General features: G+C 38.2%; 1 protein-coding gene across 1 annotated transcript in view; it reads right to left on the reverse strand.

The window, feature by feature from the left end:
* Positions 1-2,380: 2,380 nt before the first annotated feature.
* igf2bp3 (insulin-like growth factor 2 mRNA binding protein 3) overlaps positions 2,381-27,679 on the reverse strand; it is a 31,939-nt gene continuing 6,640 nt past the window's right edge. Inside the window, 14 exon segments of the mRNA XM_046843989.1 lie at positions 2,381-4,718; positions 4,866-4,979; positions 5,459-5,590; positions 11,639-11,713; positions 16,233-16,349; positions 22,163-22,297; positions 22,435-22,570; positions 22,685-22,807; positions 22,951-23,085; positions 23,521-23,722; positions 23,725-23,795; positions 24,318-24,381; positions 24,606-24,657; positions 26,993-27,041. Of these exon segments, the coding sequence (XP_046699945.1) occupies positions 4,623-4,718; positions 4,866-4,979; positions 5,459-5,590; positions 11,639-11,713; positions 16,233-16,349; positions 22,163-22,297; positions 22,435-22,570; positions 22,685-22,807; positions 22,951-23,085; positions 23,521-23,722; positions 23,725-23,795; positions 24,318-24,381; positions 24,606-24,657; positions 26,993-27,041 (1,501 nt within the window). The 3' untranslated portion in view covers positions 2,381-4,622.

Consider the following 27,679-nt stretch of genomic DNA (forward strand, 5'->3'; position numbering starts at 1 on the left):
AATACTTTTTGCCCTACTGTAAATGATGATCTTTGGCAGCACCCACAAAAGAGCAGTGTAGAAAAGACACAATTACACTCCTGAAACATTTAGTGTCAGAGGGACAAAGCCAGACTGTCAAAATTACAATTTGCTCAAAAACTATTTCGATTTCTCAGACATTGAGTCTCAGTACAATGAAAACAACTAGAGCCTAGCAGGGCAGAAGCAATTCAGAAAGGTACTAAACCATGCATTAAAATGCAGTCAATTTCCTTTGTAGGTATGTGCGCTTACCATCATTACAGATTTTGCAATCCTTGAGGCTTCCCTAAGTGCCATAGCTTACGGAAAACAGTGCACTTAGTTGGACCCCTGGGGCAGAAGGGGCCTTTAAAAAGTTGAAAAGAGCCCTTCAAAACACAGCTAAATTGGGCATTCCAGATCCTAATAAACCAGTCACACAAATGGTATATGATGCTTGATATCTGTTCTGCTGCAAGATCATGATGGCAAAGACCAGTAGCCAACCTTGATCCAGTGGCAGCGACACTCCCAAGGTGCCTTATGGCTGTAGTAACTGCTAAAAAGGCTGTGAACACCCCAAGAGACATAGTGGTATATAGCAACTTAACCCTTTTGGTCCCACATGCACTTTCAGAACAAAACTAGAACAAAAACAAAGCACACAACAGCAGCACATTGGCTCCAAATAATCACATACAGAATATAAACATCAATTAAACCTTATACGATGACTTACCATCGTTATTGTGCTAAATTCTTTTAAAAGGGCTGTGAGCTGCTATGCTCTATTCTTTACTTCCCTGAACTGAGCACCCATGTATTAATATGTGCAACCAAACTAATTACCATCAATCAATTTTTAGATTAGTTGATCAAAATATTCTAAAGCTTTGGGATGCCAGTGAACCACAGTGAGAGCCATTTCACAAAATGCACAAACATGAAACAGAGAAGAAAATTCCCAGGAGTGGCCGGCTGACCAAAATAACCCCAAGAGCACAGCAACGACTTATCCAAGAAGTTACAAAAGACACCACACATTACACAAGACATTACATCTGCCGTTAAAGTAGCAGATCATTTCAGAAAAAGAACACTCATACCAACAGTAAAATATGGTGGTGGTAGTGTGATTGGTTGTGGCTGTTTTGCTGCTTCAAGACTTGCTGTGATAAATGAACCCATGAATTTTGCTGTTTACCAAACAATCCTGAAGGAGAATCTCCAGCCATCTGTTCGTGACCTCAAGCTGAAGCTAACTTGGGTTTTGCAGCAGGACAATGATCCAAAACACACCAGCAAGTCCACCTCTAAATGGCTGAAGACAAACAAAATGAAGACTTTGGAGTGGCCTAGTCAAAGTCCTGACCTGAATCCTATTGAGATGCTGCGGCATGACCTGGACTGTTTATAGGCTCTGGCATGGAGAAGCTGGTGTTGGATCTGTTATGATCGCAAATGTTGAGCTATTTTATGAGTTGCTCAGTAGCTCCTAGTTTTATAACCACAAATGACTGTATAAGGAACATAACTTATAATCTTAAATTCCCATGCTCATGTTAGTTCTCACTCTCCAGTGTTCTGTATTGTTTGAAGATTTATGATCACACTCTTGATGTCACCCAAATGAGGATGGGTTCCCATTTTGAGTCTGGTTAACCTCAAGGTTTCTTCCTTATAACAGCTAAGGGAGTTTTTCCTTGCCACGGCTGCTCATCAGGGATAAATGCACACCGTTCTCCTTAACTGTTGATTTCTGTAAAGCTGCTTTGAGACAATGTCTGTTGTGAAAAGCGCAATAGAAATAAAAATGACGACCTTAAAAACGTGGTTCATGCTCGAAAACCCTCCAATGTGGCTGAATTACAACAATTCTGCATAGATGAGTGAACCAAAATTCCTCCACAGCACTGTAACAGAATCGTTATTGCAAATGATTGATTGCAGTTGTTTCTGCTAAGGGTCGCCCAACCAGGTATTAAGTTTAAGGTGCAAACACTTTCACACAGGGTCATGTGGTTTTTGGATTTTGTTTTCCCTCAATAATAAAAACTGCATGTTGTGTTCACTTGTGTTATCTTTTACTAATAATATTAGATTGATTTGAAACATTAAAGTGCAAAAAAAAAAAAAAAAAGAAAAAATCAGGAAGGGGGCCAACACTTTCACACCACTGTATGCTTGATGGGCAGGTGTCCACGTACATTTGGCAATATAGCATAACTGTATGAAAGTACATACTTTATTTAAAACTAGATACTTGTTTGATCCAAGTTTCTGGACACTACACATTAATGTTTTCATTTATTTTAAACTATGGTTTAACAGACAAGTAAAACAGAACTTTGTGTACATGCACAAGTCACACAAGCAGTTTTTTTATGAACATGACATTTTATTTATTTATATATATTTTTAGAGGCAATTGAAAAATGGAAGTGTGTGAAGGGACAAGCACAGTCAGAGGGGTTGTGACTCATGCTGAATTTGGACCACTTTCTGTAAACTCCACATCACATTCCCACTGAAACATGACACCACACAACACAGCCAAGAAATCGTATATAAGAATAAATGGTAGCCTCATAAGTATTGAGGAAAATAATTCATTCATGTAATTCATAAATAAGAGAGCAAGTCAATTTAAAAAAAAAAAAAGAAATAAATCAAACTTCTGGGTTATGATCCAATTCAGAATAAACAATGGGTTGCTATATCTATACATGAAATAAAGCCCATCAAAACCAAGAAACAGAAAAAGCAACACAATGAGGATTTCAATCAGTAATCAGATCACAATGCTGGCAAAATAAGGTGGGGAGGGTTACTTATGTCAATTCGTTATTTATATATAATTTTTTGTTTTTAAATAAACAGCATTTTCCCCAGGTAAGGAAAGGAAACTTAGAATCGACTGTAAATTCTAATAAAACTGTAATATGCCTCTAATTCAAATGTGTCCAAGAGGTAGATGAACAATGAGGAGTGGGGGTGGGGGGAAGAAAACAAAAACCACAAAACCAATAAACACCACATGTGCCTCCCCTATGAGCACAAGGCACAACACACCAAACCAAAGCAGAACACAAATGCCCCATGAGGGGGGATTCCATGTACCGCTACAGAGTTCTTTATGTAGTGAGAGGCACAAGCTTCAACACCACCCACTCTTGACTCCACTGAGGTAGACAATATTACTAGCGTGAAAACATGAATAATGCTCTATTACCACAATCATATTTACATTTGCATGAAATAAAGAAACTCAAATTTTCCTCCATATTTCTTTCAAAAAGTTTGTTATTTTTTCTTGCATTTTTAAACTGGGAAAAAAAAGTTCTATTTCTTCATTACTGCTGCCTATAAAGTTGCACCCACTAGAATTGTAACATCAAAAGCATTTGAAAAAGTGCAACTTCCCCAATCTTTAATATGCAGAGACTGACACTCGATACAGATGTTTGCAGTGTGGAAAAGTGTAATGAAGTGAAATGTGATGAAAGCCATCAAAGAAATATCAAAACTAAAAGGCTTGGCATGGGGAATTATTATTTTTTTTATCTGGTCTGTGATAATCTGATGAAGGCGCAGGACAGCAGGATTTAACATGATCCCTGATTGCTGAAGCAAATCCCTGAACAGTTTATATGTCTGGAGAAAATGTACATGGCAAAAGGGCATTACAATAATTGCTAAACTAAATGGCATTGCTGCGGTATGTATTGTTGGTATGTTTTTTTGGTGTTCGTCTTTTTTGATGTTTCCAGAAAACGGTGGCTCTTCTGCAACACTGAAGTGTTTTACAATATTCCTATCTGTGAACCTCAAGCCCGCAAACCTCACTTGTGCAGACATCCTTCTGTACACTTATTAGCTGTCTGCATTAAAACAAAAGTGGAGCTTAAGGGTCTTGTGTTACAGCAGACTTACCTTTTCTTAAAAAAATAAAAATGTTCAAGAACTATAAGGTTTTATAAAGTATACAAAATACCACAAAGCAAAATACTAAAAAAAAATTCATATACATTTCTTTTTTTTTTCTGAGGTACTCTAGCCTGAGGTAGATCAGTAAAAATGCATATTAACTTAGTTTTCTTGGCTAACACCATTTAACACTTCCTGTAATAATTAGTGACAGTGTTGCTCTGCCACATTCTATATTTCATCTTGTATCTACAATAATTCTCATCTTTATAAAATGCATCTGAATTTATAAAATGCCATCAACAATACTGGGACAAAATCTCTGACCATGCCACATCTCATCCCATACCCAGCTTTTAGGAACCCACCTCTACTCAGGAAAGTAAGGCTCAGCCAATAAAAAAAAAAAAAAAAAAAGGAGAGGTAAAAGGAGGAACAAAAAAAACAAGAAAAAAAAAACCATGGAAAATATAGATATTGTGCAGTTACCACACTATGGCAGTGAAGGGGTGACTATTTTTCAGAAATGTGTTTTCCCCTGTTTAGAACAAAATATATTCTCATAGAAACGACAGGAGATGGGTGGGGTTAAAAAAAAAAAAAAAAAAAAAAAAAAAAAAGGTAGGTGGGGTAAACTCCAGAGATAGGCACATCTGATATCCGGCAATCATCATCACCATGCACTGGGTGAATTATTTCCTCCGTGGTCCGGAAGCCCCAGTAGGTAAGGCTTTTGGTTGCTGTCGCCTCACCTGTGAGAGGATCTCCTGAATCTTCCGCTGAGCCAGCTGCAAAAGAAGATGCACACCCATGAATGATCCACACGTAAGCAAAATAAAAGATTTTCTGCAACAAAATGTATTCATTCTTCCTTATATTGATATTAATTTGGCTCCAGTTGCACCAGTTTAGATGTAGTTTCTGGAATTGATTACCTGACTTGCATAAAAGTGGCCAGAAATCTTCACTACCACTTGGTCATTTTCATCCGGTATCTGATCTCGGGGGACAACAACCTCTGCACTAGTTAGGTTCTGTAGCTCATTCACCTAAACACAAATGTGACAATTTTAAATGCAACAGCTAAATACTGGATTTTCTATTGCCTCTTGAGCTCAAGTTACTGCAGTGTAAAAAAAAAAAAAAAAAAAAAATTGTTTAAGTTAAATGTGATATCTATTAGTGTTTATCAATCCTGGCATAATCTAAATGTTTTGTGAACAAATGGTCAAGTCTATAAAGGCAAATCACTCTTCATTCATTAAACTTATACATATGAATGAAAATACAACTGTTGCAAAAAACCTAATTACCTCATGTGTTCGTGAGTGAGTGAGGAGACACTAACCCTTATTTTTTTAAATCTATGTCCAACAATCCAAATAGGCATTAAACCACATTTGAATATCATAGTGAAATTGAAGCCTTCATTCAAAATTTACAAAAAAGAAAAATACAAAAAGAGAAATGTCAAGCCTCATGTACTATTAAATATAGAAACATCTACATTTATAAATGGGTCCTTTACCGTTTTGCCCCCTTTACCAATGACCCTGCCAGCAGCAAATGATGGCACTTTAATGTGAGCTTCTAGTTTGACCTCTTCCTTTGGCCCAAAAAAGTTCTCTTCCTTCAGCTTCCCAAAGATACGTCCCTGAGCCTGAGATAAAAATAGTAACATGTTAAACACTTGCATCAAAGGTTTGTCATTCTTTAATTTTTACAGACAGGTATGAATGTATGTAACTGTATATATACACATACACCCATCCATCTATACACAAGAGTCTCAATAAATTACAATATAATTAAAAAGTTTATTTAACCCAGACATTATGGTTGCACAAGCTAGTGCACTCTTAGTGCAGGTCCCAAGCCTGGATAAATGGGGAGGGTTGCATTAGGCAGGGCATCCAGCATAAAAAACATTTGCCAAATCAAATGTGCAGATCATGAATCACAAATTCATACCGGATTGGTCGAGGCCCGGTTACCAACGACCACCAAAATGTATTGTTAGCCAACAGGGTACCGTTGGCCAAAGGAGGATGACGTCTACAGATACAGCAGGGAAAGGAGAAGTGTAGGGGAGGGGAGGTTCTGAAGGAAGAGTTTAGTAAGAGTGTTGGTGAAGAGAGTTTCTGATCAGGTAATTAATGTGAAGCTGGACATTGAAGGGGTGGTGATAAATGTCCTCAGTGCTTATGCGCCACAAGTGGGTTGTGAGATGGAGGAGAAGGAAAATTCTGGAGTTAAATGAAGTGGTAGATGGTGTACCTAAAAAATAATGATTCGTGATTGGAGCAGACTTTAATGGGCATGTAGGTGATTGGTAGGTATGGCCTTATGAGAGAAATGTGGAAGGGCAGACAGTGGTAGAACTTTGCTCAAATGATGGAAATGGTAGTAGTAAATACTTTGTTTTAGAAGAAGGAGGATCATAGGGTGATGTATAAGAGGAAGGTGCACACAGGTGGACTATGTTCTATGTAGGAGATGCTACTTAATGGAGATTTGAGACTAAGGTGTTGGCTGGGCATAAATGTAGCTAGACAGCATTGGATGGTGGTCTGTAGGATGGTTTTGGAGGTGAAGAAGAAGAGGAGAGTGAGGACTGAAAGAAGAATAAGATTGTGGAAACTGAAGGAGGAAGACTGTAGTGTAAGTTCAAGGAAGAGGTCAGAAAGGGGCTTGGTGGTGCTGAGGAGGTGCGGTATGAGGTTCTGCAACTACTGCAGAAGAGAAGGAGACAGCTAGAAAGGTACTTTGTGTGACATCTGGATATAGAAAGGAAGACTGACATGGTGGTAGAATGAGAAATTGCAGGAAAGCGTAAAGGAGAAAGACGTTGGCAAAACAGAATTGGGATGGACAGAGATGAGAAACAAAGGCAGGACTACAAGGAGATGCAGCAGGTAAAGAGGGATGTGGCGAAAAGAAAGAAAAGGCATATAAGGAGCTGTATGAGAACTTGGACACTAAGCAAGGAAAAAAAGGATTTACACCAATTGACCAGGCAGAGGGACAGAGATTGAAAGAGAATAAATGATTGAGATTGAAATGTGTTGACTAGTAAGGAGAGTATGTTGAGAAGGTGGAGGGAGTATTTTGAGAAGCTGATGAACGAGGAAAGTGAGAGAGAGAGGGGTGGATGATGTGAAGATGGTGAAGCAAGAAGTGGATAGGATTAGTAAGGAGGAAGTGAGAGCAGGTGTGTCAGAAGTATGTGAGCATGATGAGGACAGTGTGACAGCAGTGTGTAGTAGAAACAACAGACTGGTTCAAGGTGGACTGCATCAAGGTTCGGCTCTCAGCCCCTGTTTGCAGTGGTGATGGACAGGTTAAAAAAACGAGGTCAGACAGGAGTCTCTGTGGACTATGATGTTTGTGGATGATATTGTTATTAGTGGTGAGAGTAGGGAGCAGGCTGAGAAGAGCCTGAAGAGGTGGAGGTATGTGCAGGAGAGAAGAGGCATGAAAGTCAGAAGAAAGACCGTACATGCGTGTGAATGAGAGGAAGGGCGCGGCTGCAGGAAGAAGAGGTGGAGAAGTTCAGGTACCTGAGGTCAACAGTGCAAAGTAATGGAGAGTGTGTTAGAGAAGTTAAGAAAAGTGTGCAGGTGGAAAAGAGTGATAGCAAGAGTGATTTGTGATAGAAGAGTATCTGCAAGAGTGAAAGGGAAAGTTTATAGGACTGTGGTGAGACCTCCAATTTTGTATGGTTTAGAGACCGTGGCATTGAGTAAAAGACAGGAGGTGGAGCTGGAGGTAGCAGAGCTGAAGATGTTGAGGTTTTCATTGGGAGGGACGACAATGGACAGGATTAGAAACGAGTTCATCATCATGTAAAAATAAGTATTGTGAACAATTGTATGTATTACATATTGACAACCATCTAATTCTCATCAGTTTTTTAATTAGGCAAATACAACTTCATATGAACACATGAAATTATATGCTTTTATTTTATGCAAATTTGTGTCTTACATTAGAGCAGTTAAAATGTGGTGCTTTGAGTACAATTCTCTCATACTGATCACTGAATTTTCAACATGTCACCTCATGGCAAAGAGCGTGCTGCCAGCATCGCTTTAGGGGTTGGAAGAAGTGGAAGGTCCACTTGTCAGTGCTCAGACCATACAACACACAGCAACAAATCGGTTTGAATGGCCCTCATCCCAGAAGGAAGCCTCTTCTGAAGCTGGCTCACAAGAAAGTGCATAAACAGTTTGACGAGCCAACCTGTCCAAGAGCAGGAATTACTGGAACCATATCTTGTGGTCTGATAAGACAAGACAATTGCTTGACGCAGATTGTGTCCAGACCGGAACACCTTTGAGCACCCGTGGGGCATCCTCAAGCAGAAGGTAGAGAACTTCCATGTGTAACAACCAGCAGCTCTGTGACGTCACAAAGAGAATCCCAGCAACAACCTGTTCAGCTCTGGTGAATTCCATGCTCAGAAGGATTAAGGCACTAAATAACAGTGGTGCCCCCACAAAATATATATTCACTTGTACTTACTTTTGTTGCCAGCTATTTTGAGAATACTGGCTGCATGTTGGGTTATTTTCAGAGGACAGTAAATCTGTACTGCTATGCAAGCTGCACATTGACTAATATATATCCAAGCTTAATTTCTATAGTATTGTCCCTTGAGAAGATATACTAAAATGGTTGCCAAAATGTGAGGGGTGTACATTTCTGTGATATAAATTGGGTGTAACAGTATACGTATTTGTACCAAACCTTTTTGGTATAGGGCTTCCGGTTCGGCACACATTTTCCTCCCCTCACGAACGTATTAAGTGGCGGACTGCAAGTTTGTTTAGTCTCTGCCTTACACTTGAAGCGCATTTTTCTTAAAAGCATACACAAAACATTACCCAAATGGGGTGGTGCATGATAATTCAGCCGCTTGCAAAAAAGGCAGACGACAGTACAGGGTCAACTGGCAGCAGAAAAAAGTATCCATCCAGGGCATGGAAGCATTTTATATTAAACTCAGACAAAACTGTACCTGCAAGTTATTGTGTGGAATGGAAGTACCACAGTGATGCACGGGTACGTGAAAAAACCGTGGTGTCACGGATCCGCATAATGGAGACTGATGTGCTGTGGCAACCCCTAATGGGAGAAGCCAAAAAAAAGAAAGAACAATCTAGCCTGTTAGCTTGCTGCATTTCGCTGTTCTCAGTGATGGGCCATCAGGGCCAGCAAGGCCTTCTTTGTTGGCCTAAACAATATCAGAAGCACAGACCTACATTTACAACCTAAATTCAATTATTTGTTCCATGAAAGTGTATTAAATTTTCTTCAACAGTTTATTCTCTTCATTTTGTAGCATTTCTCTTGGCTGCACTGCTTCCAGTATGTGTATGTTTCAGATTTCAGCCTCTATGTGCTGCCATGCCAATCTAATCGGCCAGGGCCTTCACAATCAGTAGTGCTGGCTGTTGTGTCTTAGACTATATTAGCAATGGGTCCGTTTCCTTAACCAACCAGCATTTTTCTGTCTTCTGATTGGTTAGTCAAAGGGAAACTGTTACAGCCAAGTTTGAGTAGCAAAACATGTCTGTAGCGCTCTGCACACATTAGTACATCCGAGTTAGTCTTTTTTACACCCACAGTGGCTGACCGAGGAAGAGAAATTGATTTGGTCTTGGACATTGTTAAAAATCCATTTTCAAGAGAAGCTACACATCATCAGAAGAGGTCGGCCAACCCCGAAGCTAGCTTGCTTGTCTCAGCCCAGGAAAGGGTCTGTTCACCACTTCCAGACCAGTGAATACGAGCGGTACCACTGGCTTACAGCCTCTGAGAAGCAGTGCAAATTTTGAGTCTGCATCTCTGGTGAATAGGTTGTATTTTATTTAAATTTTTTATGTTTTTGTCATGTTATTAGACAAAAATTGATTCTCAACTGCTCCAGATTATGTAGGTGCACAGTTGCAGTTGTAGTGTAGAGGTTTGGAGCTTGCTTTAGTAAAATGGTATTCACCCTCCAGATATGAAATGCCTTTCTCTGTAATGCCACGTGTTATATTATAGTTTTTGTATTGTATTGATGGTTTCTATAATTGCGATGTGATGGTGGGTGTCTTAAGAGGTGGATTAAGTCGGGTAAGTCCCCACTGAAGGCCCAGGTACCAAATGCACGGCCCGCCACTGTTCTATTCTCTTTTTTTTTAAATAACATTTGTCTACTATAAAAGTAACTTAAACATGGTTTACAGTTGCTTTACTACATGCAGATGCTTGTTTTTGTTTGTATATTTAATCTGTATAATTAAATGATATATACATTAATTATATATTCTAGATGCTTACATCTTCACAAATTCAGATTGACATTTGTTAAAAAAAAAAGCAATGCATTATATTTTATATTGTTTAGCATAGTTGTCTTGCTAAACTTGCTATCTGCAAAATACAATACAAATGTTGATTTACACAAATTGCTTCACCTTGAATACTTAAATGGGTTTTTTGTTTGTTTGTTTTTTACAGAAACAAAAAACTATGCATGGGTGAATTTGTTGAAAGAAGAAATCCCCATATACTCAACAACCACTATAAGCTTTAAAAATACCGTAATTTCTGGATTATAAAGCACACCGATACATAAGCCGCACCCACCGAATTTGACAAATATTTTTATTTTTAACATAAATAAGCTGCACCTGTCTACACTAATGTACTTTACACAGGCTTTAACAAAATACACGTTACACACAGTGTAACGGGTGAAATATGTTGGGCTTCCTTGAGGAGCATAGCGGTATTTTGGGAATAGCCTGCCGCTGCATTCTTCAGGTATTACTGCATGTGTTCAAGACGAGGATTATATCCTTATTATTTTCTGATGCTCATTTCTAACTTTGACTAACCTGTAACGCTGTTGCCAAGAAAAATAAAGCACGAGTTTTGGAAACCTGTCTGTGCTTATATGATTTCTGTTGCAACTGGAGTTAGTGAGCTCTGCCTTCACCCAGACTCAACGCGTTACAACGGCTTGTATCTAAACAGTAGCCTACCAAGAAAGTCATTCTTCACCGTCTTCCTCTCTCAACAATTTCTCTCGGACGTTTATCTTTTGGCATCGCCGTGCGTTTAAAAATCACCCGATAGGAGTTTTTTCTCCCAAAGCCGTGCAGCTCAGAACACAGGTGAGGTGCGTTTTTTCGTTTCCGTTCGGAAATTTCATTGGTCTCATGTTACGGGGTTTCGTTTTTTGGTTTGAAGTTTGTGAAACCGGGAAAAACCCAGGAAAAATTCATAAATTAGCCGCTTTGTTGTTTAAGCCGTGGGGTTCAAAATGTGGGAAAAAAGTAGCGGCTTATACTCCAAAAAATATGGTATATAAATTAAAAAAAAATACTCGCTATGTGGCTTTTGGATTTTTAAGTACATTTTTATACATGAATACCCTGGATTAGAGTCTTATTATAATAAGCAAAACATCTAATTAAAAAACTTTTTTTTAATCCTATCTGGTTGTGGTGGGTTGTCCGATCATCAAAATGATATGCCTATAACTCCAACTAAACACTATGACCATGGAGTGAGATCAGTTTCATATAAATTCTTTAAAATGTAAACAACCCAAACATTGACTAAAGATTTGCTATGAACAATGTCCTACTGAACTGAATTTTTGTGGGTAACAGTACAACAATACGAGTTTTATCTGATCCAATTCTAGTACCTTGAATTGGGCCTCTGGTGGTCCAGAAATAATGACCATCCTCTGCTTGGCATCCATTCCATCAGCTGGGGCAATCTACACAGAGAAATTGAGAAGAAAATGGGTTGGGGGACAGAGAAAGCATACAATAAATGTTGGAACAGAGGAAAATCTGTAGAGGATAATTTGTTTTTTTTTTTGGGATTTATTTGATGTTTAGTGTTACTAAAAAGAAACAGTTGGAAGAACATTTTGCAACTAACTAAACTTATCTACAATGCACATCATAGGACAAGGGTGAAAATCAGTATTAAATGCACATGTTCTTCAAAAAATCAGTATCACTGCATGAGTTCAGAAACCCCTCCAGAAATCATTGTCTGGGAAATAGCCGAGTCAACTCGGAGTTGTAACACTCATGGATTTCCAGAGACAATTGTTGCCGACAATCACAATTTACAGGGGCTGAATTCAAAGAATTCTTAGCACTTCAGCACAGACGCATCACAACATACTGGCTTCACTGGAATGGCGAGATCGAAAGACAGAACACTGTGCCAAGCCATGCAAGCAGCTCATTCCGGTAAAGATTAACATAAGAAAAGTACACATTTTGCTGGCCTATCGCTCCACTCCACATTCTGTTACTGGTTGCAGCCATGGGGAGTTATTGGGCAATCGTCAGCTTTGTACAAAGCTGCCAGAGGTGAGCAGTAGTGTTTTGTTTACAGTGGGTGGTGATGCAGTGAGATTTTGTGGAAAAGGAATAGACATGGATGATGCCTCTGGATGGGATCAGACCAGGTGGCTAAAGAGTCATCTAGACATGTGCCCTAAGAAAATCTTTAAATAGGCCTCGAAGAAGCCTATGGGGGTGGGGGAGTCTTTTTATAAGAAATCTTGAAATAATCATGACCGAAGACCACTTATTTGATTTCATGCAAACAATTTGTACAAAAAGTGTAGAGCTCACTGCCATGTTTAATAGTGAAAAGCAAATGTGTAGCTTGTTTACTCTGCAGTTTACCTCTCCAGTCAATGCAAGATCGTGGCAAGAAATTAGTGCAACTTGAGGGAAAAATGAATCTGACTGGCCATAAGATTATCAAGATGCTAAGGCAAATGCCTGCCAAAACTAAAGCAAAAAGTAGTCTAATGAAATATTAGTGCGTGACTTTCAGAGGTGGAAATAGAAACAAAATATTCTACAAGTAAAAAGTACGGTTACTTTAATTACATTTTACTTAAGGTAAAGCTACCAGTCTAAAAATCTCAAACAAATGAAAAATTTACTAACAGACCTTTGTTTTTTCTTTGTTTTTGAACAGCAGGGGTGATGTGTGGGATTCTAGTGCAATTCAAAAGGGTCAAGGCGATAAATCTCAATCTAGTTGTTTCTAAATGAAGGAACACCTTTACAAATTAAATTTAACTTTTGATTCGATGGCATTTTGCTTTCAGCTGGGCCTGCACCTCTGGCAGCTGTTTGCCTCTTCCTTCTCCATGTTTCTTTAAATTTTTGTAATTTTAAACATATATAGCTACATAACAGAACACATTTTTCTATTAGGGTTGCAACTAGGGATGCACCAAAATGAAAATTTTTGGCCGAAACCGAAAAAGAAGAAAGCAAGGCCGAAAACCGAAACACCGAAAGAAATTATGCCAATTATTATTACCATTGCATTTATGGCTATGACTGTGTACTAAACTTACTAAAATCAAGGCATTTTAATTGCATAAATAAATATTAAAGTTTCAAAGAATAAATCAATTACAAATTCTAAAAATATTTATTTATAGCACATTGCAATAATGCACAGGATAAAATAAATTAAAATTCAAACTTAAATGTTTAACTTGAATGCACTCATGTGTACATTAAATAATAATGTACAGGCCCTCTGGCCTGCTGAAAGGTTTGTAAAATTAAATATGTTCTTTTATAAAAACAAAGTGCATTCAGAACAAGTGCAACTGCTTAAAGATGACAATATTTTCACTGTAGGCCTACAACATAATGGTGTATCAAAACAAAGACTGCCAGAGCCCATATGTTAACTGTAGAACTTTAACAACAAATGCACCAAGAATTGCAGATGTGCAAAGTGGATAATAAATATTTAAAAACTAGACAAGCCCATTCTACTTCTTGAGGTAAAGTGGCAGCTTTTTCTTGATGAAGAGTAGCTTCTCTGCTTTATCACAGTGAAGTCTGTTCCTCTTCTCATCGAGAACATGGGCTGCTACATGGAACAGTCTCTCGCTGTCAGTGCTTGTGCACGGAGCAGACAAGTACTTGCGTGCCAACTTTGCCAGGTCAGGAAAGCGCATTGACACGATCACTGGAAAACTTTCCTGCCTTTTCAAAAACGTCCGCCACAGACGGAGTGCGCGTGCTCGGAGGGGTTTTGCTTTTCTGTGCCGCATTCCTCTCATTCAGCATAGCGATCGGGATGTTTGGATTTCAGGTGATAAATAAAACCCGACATGGAGAAAGTCTTTGCAGACGCACCCCCCTCTTGAAATTTCAGCATTACATGTTTTGCAAATCGCTTTCCGTGGGTCTTTCTCAGATATACTGAAATACATCCACACCGCAGACATGTTGCTTCAGACAAGCACGTGCAGGCCACGGTTTCTGTTTGCGTCATCACAACAAACTGTTTCGGCCGTGTTTTTTCGGTGATCAAAGTCTTTCGGAAAGTTTTCAGTGGCCGAATATTCGGTGCATCCCTAATTGCAACAGTACACGTATTGAAACTTTCCAGTACTTTTTTTTTTTTTACAGCAGTTATTTTGGTGCAATTATATATATATATATATATATATATTACACACACACACACACACACACACACACACACACACACACACACACAAAAAAATTATTTGAACATGTATTTTGCAAGTTCTCCCACTTAGAAATCATGGAGGGGTCTGAAATTGTCATCGTAGTTGCATGTCCACTGTGAGAGACAATCTAAAAAAAAAAAAATCCAGAAATCACAATATATGATTTTTAAATTTGTATGATACAGCTGCAAATAAGTATTTGAACACCTGTCTATCAGCTAGAATTCTGACCCTCAAAGACCTGTTAGTCTGCCTTTAAAATGTCCACCTCCACGACATTTATTATCCTAAATTAAATGCACCTGTTTGAGGTCGTTAGCTGCATAAAGACACCTGTCCACCCCATACAATCAGTAAGAATCCAACTACTAACATGGCCAAGACCAAAGAGCTGTCCAAAGACACTAGAGACAAAATTGTACACCTCCACAAGGCTGGAAAGGGCTACGGGGAAATTGCCAAGAAGCTTGGTGAAAAAAGGTCCACTGTTGGAGCAATCATTAGAAAATTTAAGAAGCTAAACATGACTGTCAATCTCCCTCGGACTGGGGCTCCATGCAAGATCTTACCTCATGGGGTCTCAATGATCCTAAGGAAGGTGAGAAATCAGCCCAAAACTACACGAGAGGAGCTGGTCAATGACCTGAAAAGAGCTGGGACCACCGTTTCCAAGGTTACTGTTGGTAATGCACTAAGACGTCATGGTTTGAAATCATGCATGGCACGGAAGGTTCCCCTGCTTAAACCAGCACATGTCCAGGCACGTCTTAAGTTTGCCAATGACCATTTGGATGATCCAGAGGAGTCATGGGAGAAGGTCATGTGGTCAGATGAGACCAAAATAGAACTTTTGGGTCAGAATTCCACTAAACGTGTTTGGAGGAAGAAGAATGATGAGTACCATCCCAAGAACACCATCCCTACTGTGGAGCATGAGGGTGGTAGCATCATGCTTTGGGGGTGTTTTTCTGCACATGGGACAGGGCGACTGCACTGTATTAAGGAGAGGATGACCGGGGCCATGTATTGCTAAATTTTGGGGAACAACCTCCTTCCCTCAGTTAGAGCATTGAAGATGGGTTGAGGATGGGTCTTCCAACATGATAATGACCGGAAGCACACAGCCAGGATAACCAAGGAGTGGCTCTGTAAGAAGCATATCAAGGTTCTGGCGTGGCCTAGCCAGTCTCCAGACCTAAACCCAATAGAGAATCTTTGGAGGGAGCTCAAACTCTGTTTCTCAGCGACAGGCCAGAAACCTGACTGATCTAGAGAAGATCTGTGTGGAGGAGTGGGCCAAAATCCCTCCTGCAGTGTGTGCAAACCTGGTGAAAAACTACAGGAAACGTTTGACCTCTATAATTGCAAACAAAGGCTACTGTACCAAATATTAACATTGACTTTCTCAGGTGTTCAAATACTTATTTGCAGCTGTATCATACAAATACAGTGAACATGCACCTACGATGACAATTTCAGACCCCTCCATGATTTCTAAGTGGGAGAACTTGCAAAATAGCAGGGTGTTCAAATACTTATTTTCCTCACACACACACACACACACACACACACACACACACACACACATATATATATATATATATATATATATATATATATATATATATATATATATATATATATATATACACACACATATACATACATACATATACATATATATATATATATATACACACAAAAAAAAAAAAAAAAAAATGTATGGTGTGGTGGAGGAGGATTATCATCAATCACCTACTTTTATTGATGCACCAGCAAAACGGCTGAGTTGTTTTATATGCTGGCCCTGCTTCCCAATGATGGCTCCAACAGCCAGTGCTGGTATAAAGAGATGCACCATCTCAGACTCAGGCTGCTGTGAACACAGAGTGACTGTACATACTTTCATTTGCAAAAAGGAATAAAATTGCTACATGTGCCAAGTCTAATACATTTCAGCTTCAAACATTGTGCAAATTGTTTATAAGCACAACTGTGAATAATGTTTTTAAAGTCGAGCAAAGCAAACTCGCATGACTGATAGCATGCTGATGCTTTACAACCAGTCCTTCATATTCAATGCATAAACTTACAATGTTCATGTTATAAAGCATCTCATTATGAAATCAAGTCAGCATCAAGTTTTTTCCACACATGCAAATCTCTAGGTAATATAAAAGTATTTAAAATTGTTCAGGTGCAGATATTTAGGACCTTCCCTAAACATGAGATCACCTACATGAAAAAGAGGTGAAAAAATAAATTTAATAATATCAAGCAATTGCTTTGTCTAACTTTAAAACACATACATGAAAAATACAACCAAAATTGCACATAAAACTGGAATGCAGTGTACAATATAAATAAAGACAAACTGCAATGATTAACACATTTGTGAGATATGCCATTCACAATAGAACATTTAAATTGAGGACGAAAGGGGATTAAGGGGAAATCTCAATTTCAATAAAGTTGGGATAGGGCAATGTTCACAACAGAGTGTCACCACATCTTTAAACAGTCCTTATATGCAGAGGTGGAAAAAGTAATAATTCTACTCAAGTTGCAAGTCATGAACTTTCACAAAAAAAAAAAAAAAAAAAAAAAAATAAAAAACCTTATTCTCCTATGAGGTCACTTATGAGAGATAAAATTATATACATTATATAAATTTAGATTCAGAATATAGACACATATTGAACTCAAAATGCTTTAAATGGACATTGCATTTTCAACCAAAGTATGTAATCAGTTATATAGTAATGCGCAAATATTCTACATCAGCAGAGCTGCTCTAAAATAGAACACTTTCATTTCAGATAATTATTTTCAGTGGCATGGTTTAAATGAGCTAGCATAATTGTGCAGTTTGAAACAGAACAGAACAGTTTCACACCTTGCTTCAGTCTATTTTAAATGAGTTTGACCCAAAGAAGACTGCAACCTTTCTGAAATCACGTTTACATATGCCTTCATATTTGCATGATTGAGCTCCAACCTGCCACCTTTGTGGAGGACACAGCAAAATGTGTAAAATTTCTTTTTTGTGTTTGTGAACCCATTAAGATTACATTACAACAGTACGATTCTGTAATAGAAGGGCCTGAATGCCACAGGCACCAAATATGAATATTCTGATACTATGTACTGTAGATGTGTGACAGTCATCAAAATTTTGTGTAACATTATTCTGAAATTATTTTTATACCCAATCATTTTACTGACCTGTTGCAATTTACTTAATTCCTCCAGCTGTTTGGTGCAATGTCTCAAAGTTAGACGGGTAAATAAGAGTGTGTCCTGCTAAAAACAATCAAGGTCAATATTTTGTTTCCTTTAAATATTACATTTTCTTAGTTTAAATGTTTGTTTTCCATGTTCTATAATAAATAAAAATGGATTCATGATGTTTGCAAACCACTGCACTTAATTTTTATTTACATTCTGCACATCGTTTCAACGGTTTTGGAACTGGGGTTGTACACAAGTACTTTTTTTTTTTTTTAATAAAGGGTGTAACATGAGGATATCAACTGCAGCCTTTAGGCAATCAGGGTGAACGCAGCCAACAGCTTGGGGACTTACAAAAAGGGGCGAGATACTGCTCGAAGACCAAAAATGCCAGCTCACTCTCAAACATGGTGGCCTACAGGAGAAACATACATTAAAACAGGCACACAGTTGCCTGTGCATCCCTGCTGAAAACTGATCACTAACACAATTAGGGGTGAAATGATTACTCGAGTAAGTCAATTACAAAAAAAAAAAAAAAAAAAAAAAACCAACCACCTTTGTTTAGTCTGTTTAACCACACACACGGAGCATTGTTTCTCCCCACAGACCATTATTACTGAGGCACCAACCGCTAAACTCTGGAGCGTTCTGGACAGGTAAACAGAGAAGATGCTGTAGAATAAAAAATAAAAAAAATGGACGAACAGCGAGGGGAAGATTCATAAGGAAACCTGTTTTCGCTACATTTGGGGGGAAAAAAGTTTGAATAACTCCGACTATTTCTCGCCAGTTTTACATAGTGGAAGAAGGAAAGGAACAACATGGTTACCGGTAGATGCACCAGAAATGATGGAGGTTTACGAGAAATAAAGTAAATAAGGCTTAATTAGAATTAAAAATTTGTCGTTTTCTTTGGCCTGATTCTGTCAAAGTTTGAGATCATTTCAAACAAACCACAAAAAACAGTACAGTGCAAAGTTATTTAAAATTAATGTTTATTTTTTGTTATATTTGTATTTTAATGTAATATGGCAATTAAACAGGTTTAGTTTCCACAGATATTCTTGTGTAATTTTAGGATGGAAATGATTTTTTTTTTTATAAAAAGAAAAACAAATTACTTGCTCATTTTAAGAAACATCCTATTTTCTCTTGCATATCCAGTATTGCGTGTTAATAAAGAAAAAGTACTTATCCAAGTACTGAATAAATTATTGGAATAATCGGCAGAATACTTAATTACTAAAATTATCAATAGCTACAGCCCTTAACACAATCACACCACAGCACTCCATCACAAATAGGTACAACTACTCAGTGTTCACAAACACTTATTTGCCAACATTAGACTAATCTTGCAATTTAGTGCATAACCCTATTTTCAAAAAAAGATGAGGGATTTTGTGTAAAATGTAAAAGAGAATGGAGATTTTAAAAATTCATAAACTTTATTCAAACAAAAGGATTTAAAAGGCTGTAAAAGAAACAGGAAGAGGAACATTTTTAAAAATACATTTTTGCAAACAATGAACATTGCCTCAAAGCAGCTTTACACAGAATGTGGTGATTAAAAGTGAATACCGTATTTTTTGGACTATAAGCTGCTACTTTTTTCATAAGTTTTGAACCCCGCGGCTTAAACAATTAGGCAGCTAATTTATGAAAAGCACCTCACCTGTGTTCTGAGCTGTACAGCATCAGGATTTTATTTATTTTATTTTTTAAACGCACAACGAAGCCAAAGGATAAACCCCCGAGAGAAATAGTTGTGAAAGGAAGGAGGAAGACAGTGAACAATGACTTACTTGGTAGGCTACTGTTTAGATACAAGCCATTGTAACGTGTCGCGTCTGGGTCAAGGATAGCTCGAGTTGTAACTCTGGTTGCAACAGAAATCATACAAGCACAGACAGGTTTCCAAAACGCGTGCTTTTTTAGTTAGTTAAAGAAACTTAGAAATGAGCATCAGAAAATAATAAGGACATAATCCTCATCTTGAACACATGTAATAGCGGAAAAATGCAGTGCGAGGCTATTCCCAAAATACCGTTATGCTCTTAATAGAAGCGCAACATATTTCACCCGTTACACCGTGTGTAACGTGTCTTTCGTTAAAGCCTGTGTAAAGTACATTAGTTAGGGCTGGGTGATAAATAGATTTTATCGATTAACTCGAATGTGTAGTTTACATCGATCTGTTTTAATAAAAATCGGTTTCTCTTTAATGTCCGCCGACGCTCCCCTCTGGGCTCCCATAGTTTCGAACAAACTCAGCCCCGCCCCCTCCCCCCGCGCGTTTGTCATAGAGATACACAAACATGGCAGCGAGCAGAGAACAACTCGTTCCCAAGTAAAGTTAAGCAGCCGCACTTTGTTTAGTGTTGCCCGTCCAAGCGTACACTTACGGTATGGGTGGTGGAAGCGACCAAAATACATGTAAAGACGCTTCAGAACGGCGTTTCCGTTAAGACACAGAAAAATCTGATCATTTAAATCACTATATTCAAACACTCATAAACAGTCATTTTACTGTGGAGTTTTGGAGAAAAGTAAAGGCAAAATCACTCAAAACCTCAGGTGCATTTTCAATCATGTTCCACATTTTAACACTCATAACATTTTTCTTTGTAGGTTTGCTTACGTTCTATTTTCACAATTTACAATAGCAGGGCCTGCAATCTTGTATTTTTGGCTTGTTGTTTCTGATTGCACTTTAACCCAAAGTGGGTTATAATCCCAGAAGGGTAAATAAACCTTATTTAATAAAGTTAAAACTTAAAAAAAAAAAAAAAAAAAAATTGTCATATGCAGATTGATTTTAAGCAGGCAGGGAAAAAATTCGATTTAAATCGCAAATCGGATTTTTTAAAATCAGGGATTTTTTTTTTTTACACGCCATATCGCCCAGCCCTATCATTAGTATAGACTGGTGCGGCTTATGTTAAAAATATTTCCGTAATTTCCGGACTATAAAGCGCATCCCTATATAAAGATAACAAAGATTTTTATTTTAAACACAAATAAGCCGCAGGTGTCTACACTGAAACTAATGAACTTTACACAGGCTATAATGAAAGACACTAAATGCACAATGTTGCGCTTCTATTAGGAGCAAAGCGGTATTTTGGGAATAGCACGTCACTGCATTCTTCCGGTATTACTGCGTGTGTGTGTGTGTGAGAGAGACTGAGGATTATGTCCTTATTATTTTCTGATGCTCATTTCTAAGTTTCTTTGACTAACCCGTAACGCTGTTGCCAAAAAAAAAAAAAAAGCACGAGTTTTGGAAACCTGTCTGTGCTTATATGATTTCTGTTGTAACTGGAGTTAGCGAGCTCTCCCTTAACCCAGACTCAACACGTTACAACGGCTTGTATCTAAACAGTAGCCGACCAAGAAAGTCATTGTTCACGGTCTTCCTCCTTCCTTTCACAACTACAGTGGTACCTTGACCTACGAGTGCATGAATGTACGAGTTTTCCGAGATATGAGCGGTCACTCGATCGGTTTTTTTGCTTTGTTACGAACAAAAAATTGAGGTATGAGCTCGAGACGCCGCTGCTAGATAGCGAAACGAAGCCAGAAAGCGAAGATTGTGACAAAAATTAAGATAAGCAAAAACTTCAAGTTTAGGGATACTATTGTACAGGAGTGATAAAAAACAAGTTTCCCTCCACACATCCCCACCGGCGTTTTCGTTAGCTCAAGTCGTCTCATCTCCAAGGCAAATACACTGAATAAACCTTATATCTTTACATACTCTTTCTATTATGTTTTTATACAAGATTTGTTATTTAGAAATGTATTATGTAAAATGAAACAAAAACAGGGTGTCATTTTGAGGGTTGGAACGGATTAATGCCATTTTAAGTATTTTCAATATGGAAAACTGATTTGATGTGCGAGCAAATTGAGATACGAGCTCAAACATGGAACGAATTAAACTCGTAGGTCAAGGTACCACTGTATTTCTCTCGGGAGTTTATCTTTTGTCATCGTCGTGCGCCACCGGAGGAAGTTTTTCTCCTGATGCCGTGCAGCTCAGAACACAGGTGAAGTGCGTTTTTTTGTTTAAGTTCGGAAATTTCATTGCCCCCCCCCCAAAAAAAAATGTTGGTAGTTAAAACTAGTTTGGTAAGTGGTAAACAAAGTCCCGTCCCAAATGTAAAAGCTATCAAAATCAATCAATTATTTTAAACTTAAATTATTTGTGCATTATTGTAAATAGAATATGGGTTTATGGTATTTGCAAATCCCTGTTTATTTACATTTATACAGAAACCTAACTATTATAAAATGTGAATTTTAAGAAACAGTATCAGTCACCAAGACTAACCAACTGAAATGGGGGAAAAAAAAAAAAATGCATTAGTCCAGATAGGACCTACTCCTTGGTCAGCATGGACCAAAACAAGCTAAAAGCATCCCATTTCCAGAGTTCACACTCACACTTACCCCAAAAGAAGGGTATCCAGTTGCTGGTCCCGAAATGGGTCCTGGCACCATAGAGGGCGACATTGTGCCTGATGTCCCACCAGGAAATAGACCCAGAGCATTCAAATTCAAACCAGGAATCAAATTAGATTGAAGCTGCACACACACATTAAGATATAAATAAGCTTGCGACTTAAACAACGTTAAAAGTGACGTTTTAAAACAGACATCCGAGAATGCTGTTTGTTGTTTTCAGCCTCAAAACTAAACAAAGCCTGAGTGCTCCCACATACATTCATGGCAGCCACATCATTCTCATAGGCCTCTCTGATTTTCTTCATGACCTCCTCTTCGGCTCTGGCACATGCCTCTATTGAGCCCTTCACTGTGATTGTTCGCTCTGGGTTATACAGTGTCAGGTCCTGTAGACTGGTGTAAAGAGCAAAAAGTTTTCCTCGTTAATTACATGGCAGTAAATATACTTAATTTGGCAATCAAATAAAACATTATGAAAACTAGCAATACTATTAACAAATCACTCACGGTGAGATGGTGATTTTGGTTCCAGTGTCTTGTTCAATTTTTTTCAAATTACGGCCCTCTTTTCCAATTAGGCGTCCCACAAAGTTATTATGAGCCAAAACCTTCAGCGGAATCTCTTCAGTGCTGTCCATGAAAAACAATAAAAGGCAGAATGAAGGAAACAGCAAATCAACAATTAGAGGTAATGCAAATAAAAGAGCAACTCTGATCAAATGAAGCTAGCCAGATGTGTCAATGGGTGGAAGTACATAAGAATACCAACTGACATTTTTGTGTCTAGCGCCTCCTTCTGCATGATCTCCATGATGCTCCTGCAGGCAGAGCTACAGCCCTCTGGAGTCGAATGGACTGTTATGGGTTTTTCTGCTGCTCCTGCATTTTCTTTACGGTGGATGTCAATTCTGCATGTTTATATAAGAAGGAGAACCAGAACATTCAGGCACTGTCAAAAAGCAGGTGTTTTCTAGTGCATCTTATTACTTGTATTTATTACTTAAACCTTTAAATATTTGATTGAAGTATTTGCTCATCTGCAGACATTTAACACTAGTATATAAATGGGCAATGAAGAGGCAAATCCATATCCAGATCTCAGCACACACAAATATTTTAGTTTACACGTACAGCATTTGGAAGATGCCCCATATATATAGTGACTTAGAAACAGGAGCATTTGAGGTTAATGAGCCTTGTTTAAGAGCTCAACAGTGGCAGCTTGGTGGTACTGGGATTCGAACTTAATCCTCTAAACAGAATTTAAGTATTAACCACCAAGCTACCACAGTTTTTATTTTATTTTTTTTAAACAACAGTGCGTAACACAAAATCATGCTTACTTTGAGTGTGTCTGTTTGGTAATATTGCGAATGGTAGCACCCTCTTTGCCAATGATGGCACCCACAAACTGTGTGGGCACAAGCATGCGCAGTGGAATGTCAGACTGCAGCTTAGGGCGAGTACCCAGAGAGGGAGAGGCCTGGCGTAGGCCACGTGGTGCTCCTCCTCTTCTGTTTCCCATTGCTGGGGGTTGCAGAGTACAGTCTCATCTGGTATGTAGCACACCTTCAGTGCATAGTTTTCCATCATGAAACCATTCAGTTTCTCAACTGCTCTAAAAGCAAGAAAGAAAGAGGTTTGAGTGTGTTGGTGAGAGGATATCATGCTGAAAATAACTTGCCTTAATAAATGCATAGCACCATCAAGACATTTTTCTGCTCCAAGCTTGTCGAGTTTGCGCCGACAGTGGGAAGATCTGAATCTACTATTGGCCCATCCCAATATAAATTGGAGAGGTTTTAAAAAGTAGAACATTTCAAGACCCTTCTCAGGTTAAAATAGAACAAGGACAAAACTAAAATAATTTTAAAACAAAAAGCTAAGCAACCACAGCACAAGTAAAAAACATGGTAAAGACAAAAGCAAACTTAAAGAATAAATATAATTTAAATGAATTACAGGACCCTCAAACCTTTAGACAATTAGCTATAAACACAAAAGAAAAAACATCTAAAAGAATCCTGTAAAGTCTCTGTTCTGCCTGTAGGTGGCATCAAAATCTGAAACAACTACAGGTTTTAAAAATGTAACAATGAAACTCAGTATTCTTCCTAAACACAGAATGAGGAGTACTCACTGTCTGGCCTGCTCCTTAACTTCATAACGCACGTTCACTACGGCCGTCTCAGTGTCCGTGTTGACTATAGAAAGAAAAATATTTTTTAACTGTTAGCAGACACACTTTATCCAGAGTTTAACAAGTGTTTTGCGGTTAAAAATACACCCTGATAGTACACAGGTCATTGTCAAGTAATACTGTCAAGGTAAAACATTATTAGGAATTAGTGTTAAGTAAAGGCTACAGCTTTAATCTATTTTTAAAACTAGCTTAAAAAAAGTAGAGATGTCTTGTGAATGTAGTAACCTTGTTCACAACTCTCCACTGTGCCGTACTGAGCTAATAATCCATCCAATACCTGTGAAAAGAAAATGAAAGTTTGTGTAGCAGAGCGTTATCCAATGGCCAAACGGTGTGACAAAAACTGCTGCATGATACTAGGCAATGTCATTTAATTCCACAGAATGTTTGCTGTGGCAAGCTTCTCTATAAGTGTCTAATGTGTCTAAAATGATTGACTTGACAGCATTTACTGATTTTGGGTCCATGTTTTCTTTCTCAAAATGACAGATGCAACATTGAGCAACTCTTACAGTGAATATTTCTAACCAGTGGCACACTTGTTTTAAATAGGTGTGCGCTGTATTGGTATGATATTGTATAGAGTATAATGCAGTTAAACATAAAAGAATAAGCAGGAGGAGCATTGCACACACCTCTATACCTCCACCACTACACACCCAGTTCCAGTCTCCTCTTCACATCCTAATTCTTTTGTGTCACCAAGCAGCACCTGCCATTGGCTGCATTAGAGGTCAGCAATTTAAGCATATCCAATGGTTGTTTGGTGATGTGTGTATAGTTGGTGACGTGCACATGAAGACCAGAGCCTTAAGAGTGCACACAGGCAGTGGGGAATAATCCAAGGCACACTCATCTTGCTTAAATACTGGAAGCAAAAAGGGGATCTGTTTGTACAGTGCATATGGAAAGTATTCACAGCACTTGTTACAGCCTTATTCCAAAATGGATTCAATTCATTATTCTTTCAAAAATCTATAAACAATACCCCATAATGACATGAAAGTAGTATGTTTAAAATCTGCTACATGCTTGGCACACTTATTTTTGAGCCATTCATCTTTGCAGAACCTCTCAAGCTCTAGCTGGTTGGATGGGAAACGTCGGTGCACAGCCATTTTCTGATATCTCCAGAGATGTTCAATCTGGTTTAAGTCTGGGCTCTGGCGGTGACACTCAAGGACATTGAAGGAGTCGTCCCGTAGCCACGCCTTTCTTATCTTGGCTGTGTGCTTAGGGTTGTGGTCCTATTAGAAGTTGAACCGTTGCCCCAGTCTGAGGTCCATTGCGCTCTGGAGCAAGTTTAAATCAAGGCTCTCTGTACATTACTGCATTCATCTTCTCTAGATCCTGACTAGTCTCCCAGTTCCTGCTGCTGAAAAATATCCCCACAGCAGGATGCTGCCACCACCATGCTTTACTGTTTTGTATTTGTCAGGTGATTAAAGAAGCCTGGTTTCTTTCAGACATGACATGGCATTCAAGAGTTCAATCTTTGTTTCATCAGACCAGATAATTTTGTTACTCATGGTCTTAGAGTCCTTCAAGTGTCTTTTGGAAAAATCCAGCTGGGCTTTCATGTGTCTTTTAGTAATGAGTGGCTTCTATCTAGCCACTCTACCATACAGTTCTGATTGGTGGAGAGTTACAGAGTTGGTTGTTCTCCTGGAAGTTTCTCCTCTCTCCACAAAGAAACGCTGGAGCTCTTTCAGGTGCACCTCAACTCAATTTTAAGTGTACTGGCAAATTTGTGTAATAGGCGATTTTTCATTTTGAATAAACTTGCAGATTTCAAACAAACCTTTCACGTTGTCATTATGAGGTATTGTTTGTAGTTTTTATTTGAGGAAAATAAATTTTATCTAGTTTTAAAATAAGGCTGTAACATAGTGTGGAAAAATTTAAGCAGTGAATAATTTCCGGAGGTACTGTATATCCCACAGGAGGCACAAACATTTAAAGTGTTTAAATCTTAAACCATGAGCCTGTGCTGTAAAAAGAAGAGGAAAAATAAGGCACACACACACACACACACAGTATGTGATGATAAATTCTCCAAGCATGGCCTTTAACTTATTACTACATATAAAATAAATGAATTAGTTTATTCAATGCCTTTATTTCTGTTAGAGATTAGATCAAATCACAATTCTTGGGAACTGGCCAGAGAGGCACTTTTTTCCTGTTTGCTCATTAAGGTATGCTGCAAATCAGCCATTAATATTTATAATTGCATAGATTTCTTTAAACAATTTTAGAGAATTTAATGTCATGAAATATAATTTTAAGATATTAAGCTATCTATATGCTCTTGTGATTCCACATGACCCAGTTCGAGACTGTAGATAAATATGCAGGATATTCAAATCTAAATTTTTGCATGGCAGAATTTATCCACTTGTAATGCAAAAAGGCTGGTCATAATCTCAGGTAGACCTTTAATTAATCTGAATGGTGTAATGAGCTCAGAGTCTTGGACAGAGAAAAGTCAGTCAAATGAGTGTTTAAGAATTAGACCACAACCAGGCAGAAAGGTGCATTTAATGAGTGAATTAATAAATTTTTGTTAAATCATATTTGTAACTTTGATTAGCTTACAAAAGTACACTTACCTCCCATTGCATGTGTGGTGGGATATTCCTTATCTGCAGTTTACAGCTTCTGAGAAAGCAAGTTGAAGTAAAAATCATACAAGTCACAAGTTCAGAAGAAACCACTCACATTGCAATGTCAGAGAACACACATTTATTCATCAAAAGAGTGACCAAAAGCTGCATTATGATAGATTTAATACACAAATCCCTAATAGCAGCTTACATTAAAACATGAAATAACATTGAAATTAATCTGATTAAGTGGAAAGTAATCAAACTACAGTGTCTAAAAATCATTGAAAATATTTTTTTTTTAACATTTTACTGGCTGCCAAATTTTACCTACCGATCTGCAAAAAAAGGAATGCACAGTTAGGGAAAGAATAGAATAGCCTTTGTGTCACATACATTACAGCAAGGTGAAACTCGTTCTTCGCATAACCATCAAGCTGGGGTCAGAGTGCAGGGTCGGCCATGATATGGCACCCCTGGAGAACAGAGGAGAGAGCCCCTTGCTCAAGGGCCCAAAAGTGGCAGCTTGGCGATACCGGGTGAAATATGTTGTGGACACTTTAAGGGCATAGCGGTATTTTGGAAATAGCCTGCTGCCACATTTTTCCGGTATTACTGCATGTGTGCAAGACCGAGGAATATGTTATTATTTTCTGATGCTCATTTCTAAGTTTCTTTGACTAACCTGTAACG

This window comes from Silurus meridionalis, chromosome 29, assembly GCF_014805685.1.
Source record: "Silurus meridionalis isolate SWU-2019-XX chromosome 29, ASM1480568v1, whole genome shotgun sequence".
Classification (NCBI taxonomy): domain Eukaryota; kingdom Metazoa; phylum Chordata; class Actinopteri; order Siluriformes; family Siluridae; genus Silurus; species Silurus meridionalis.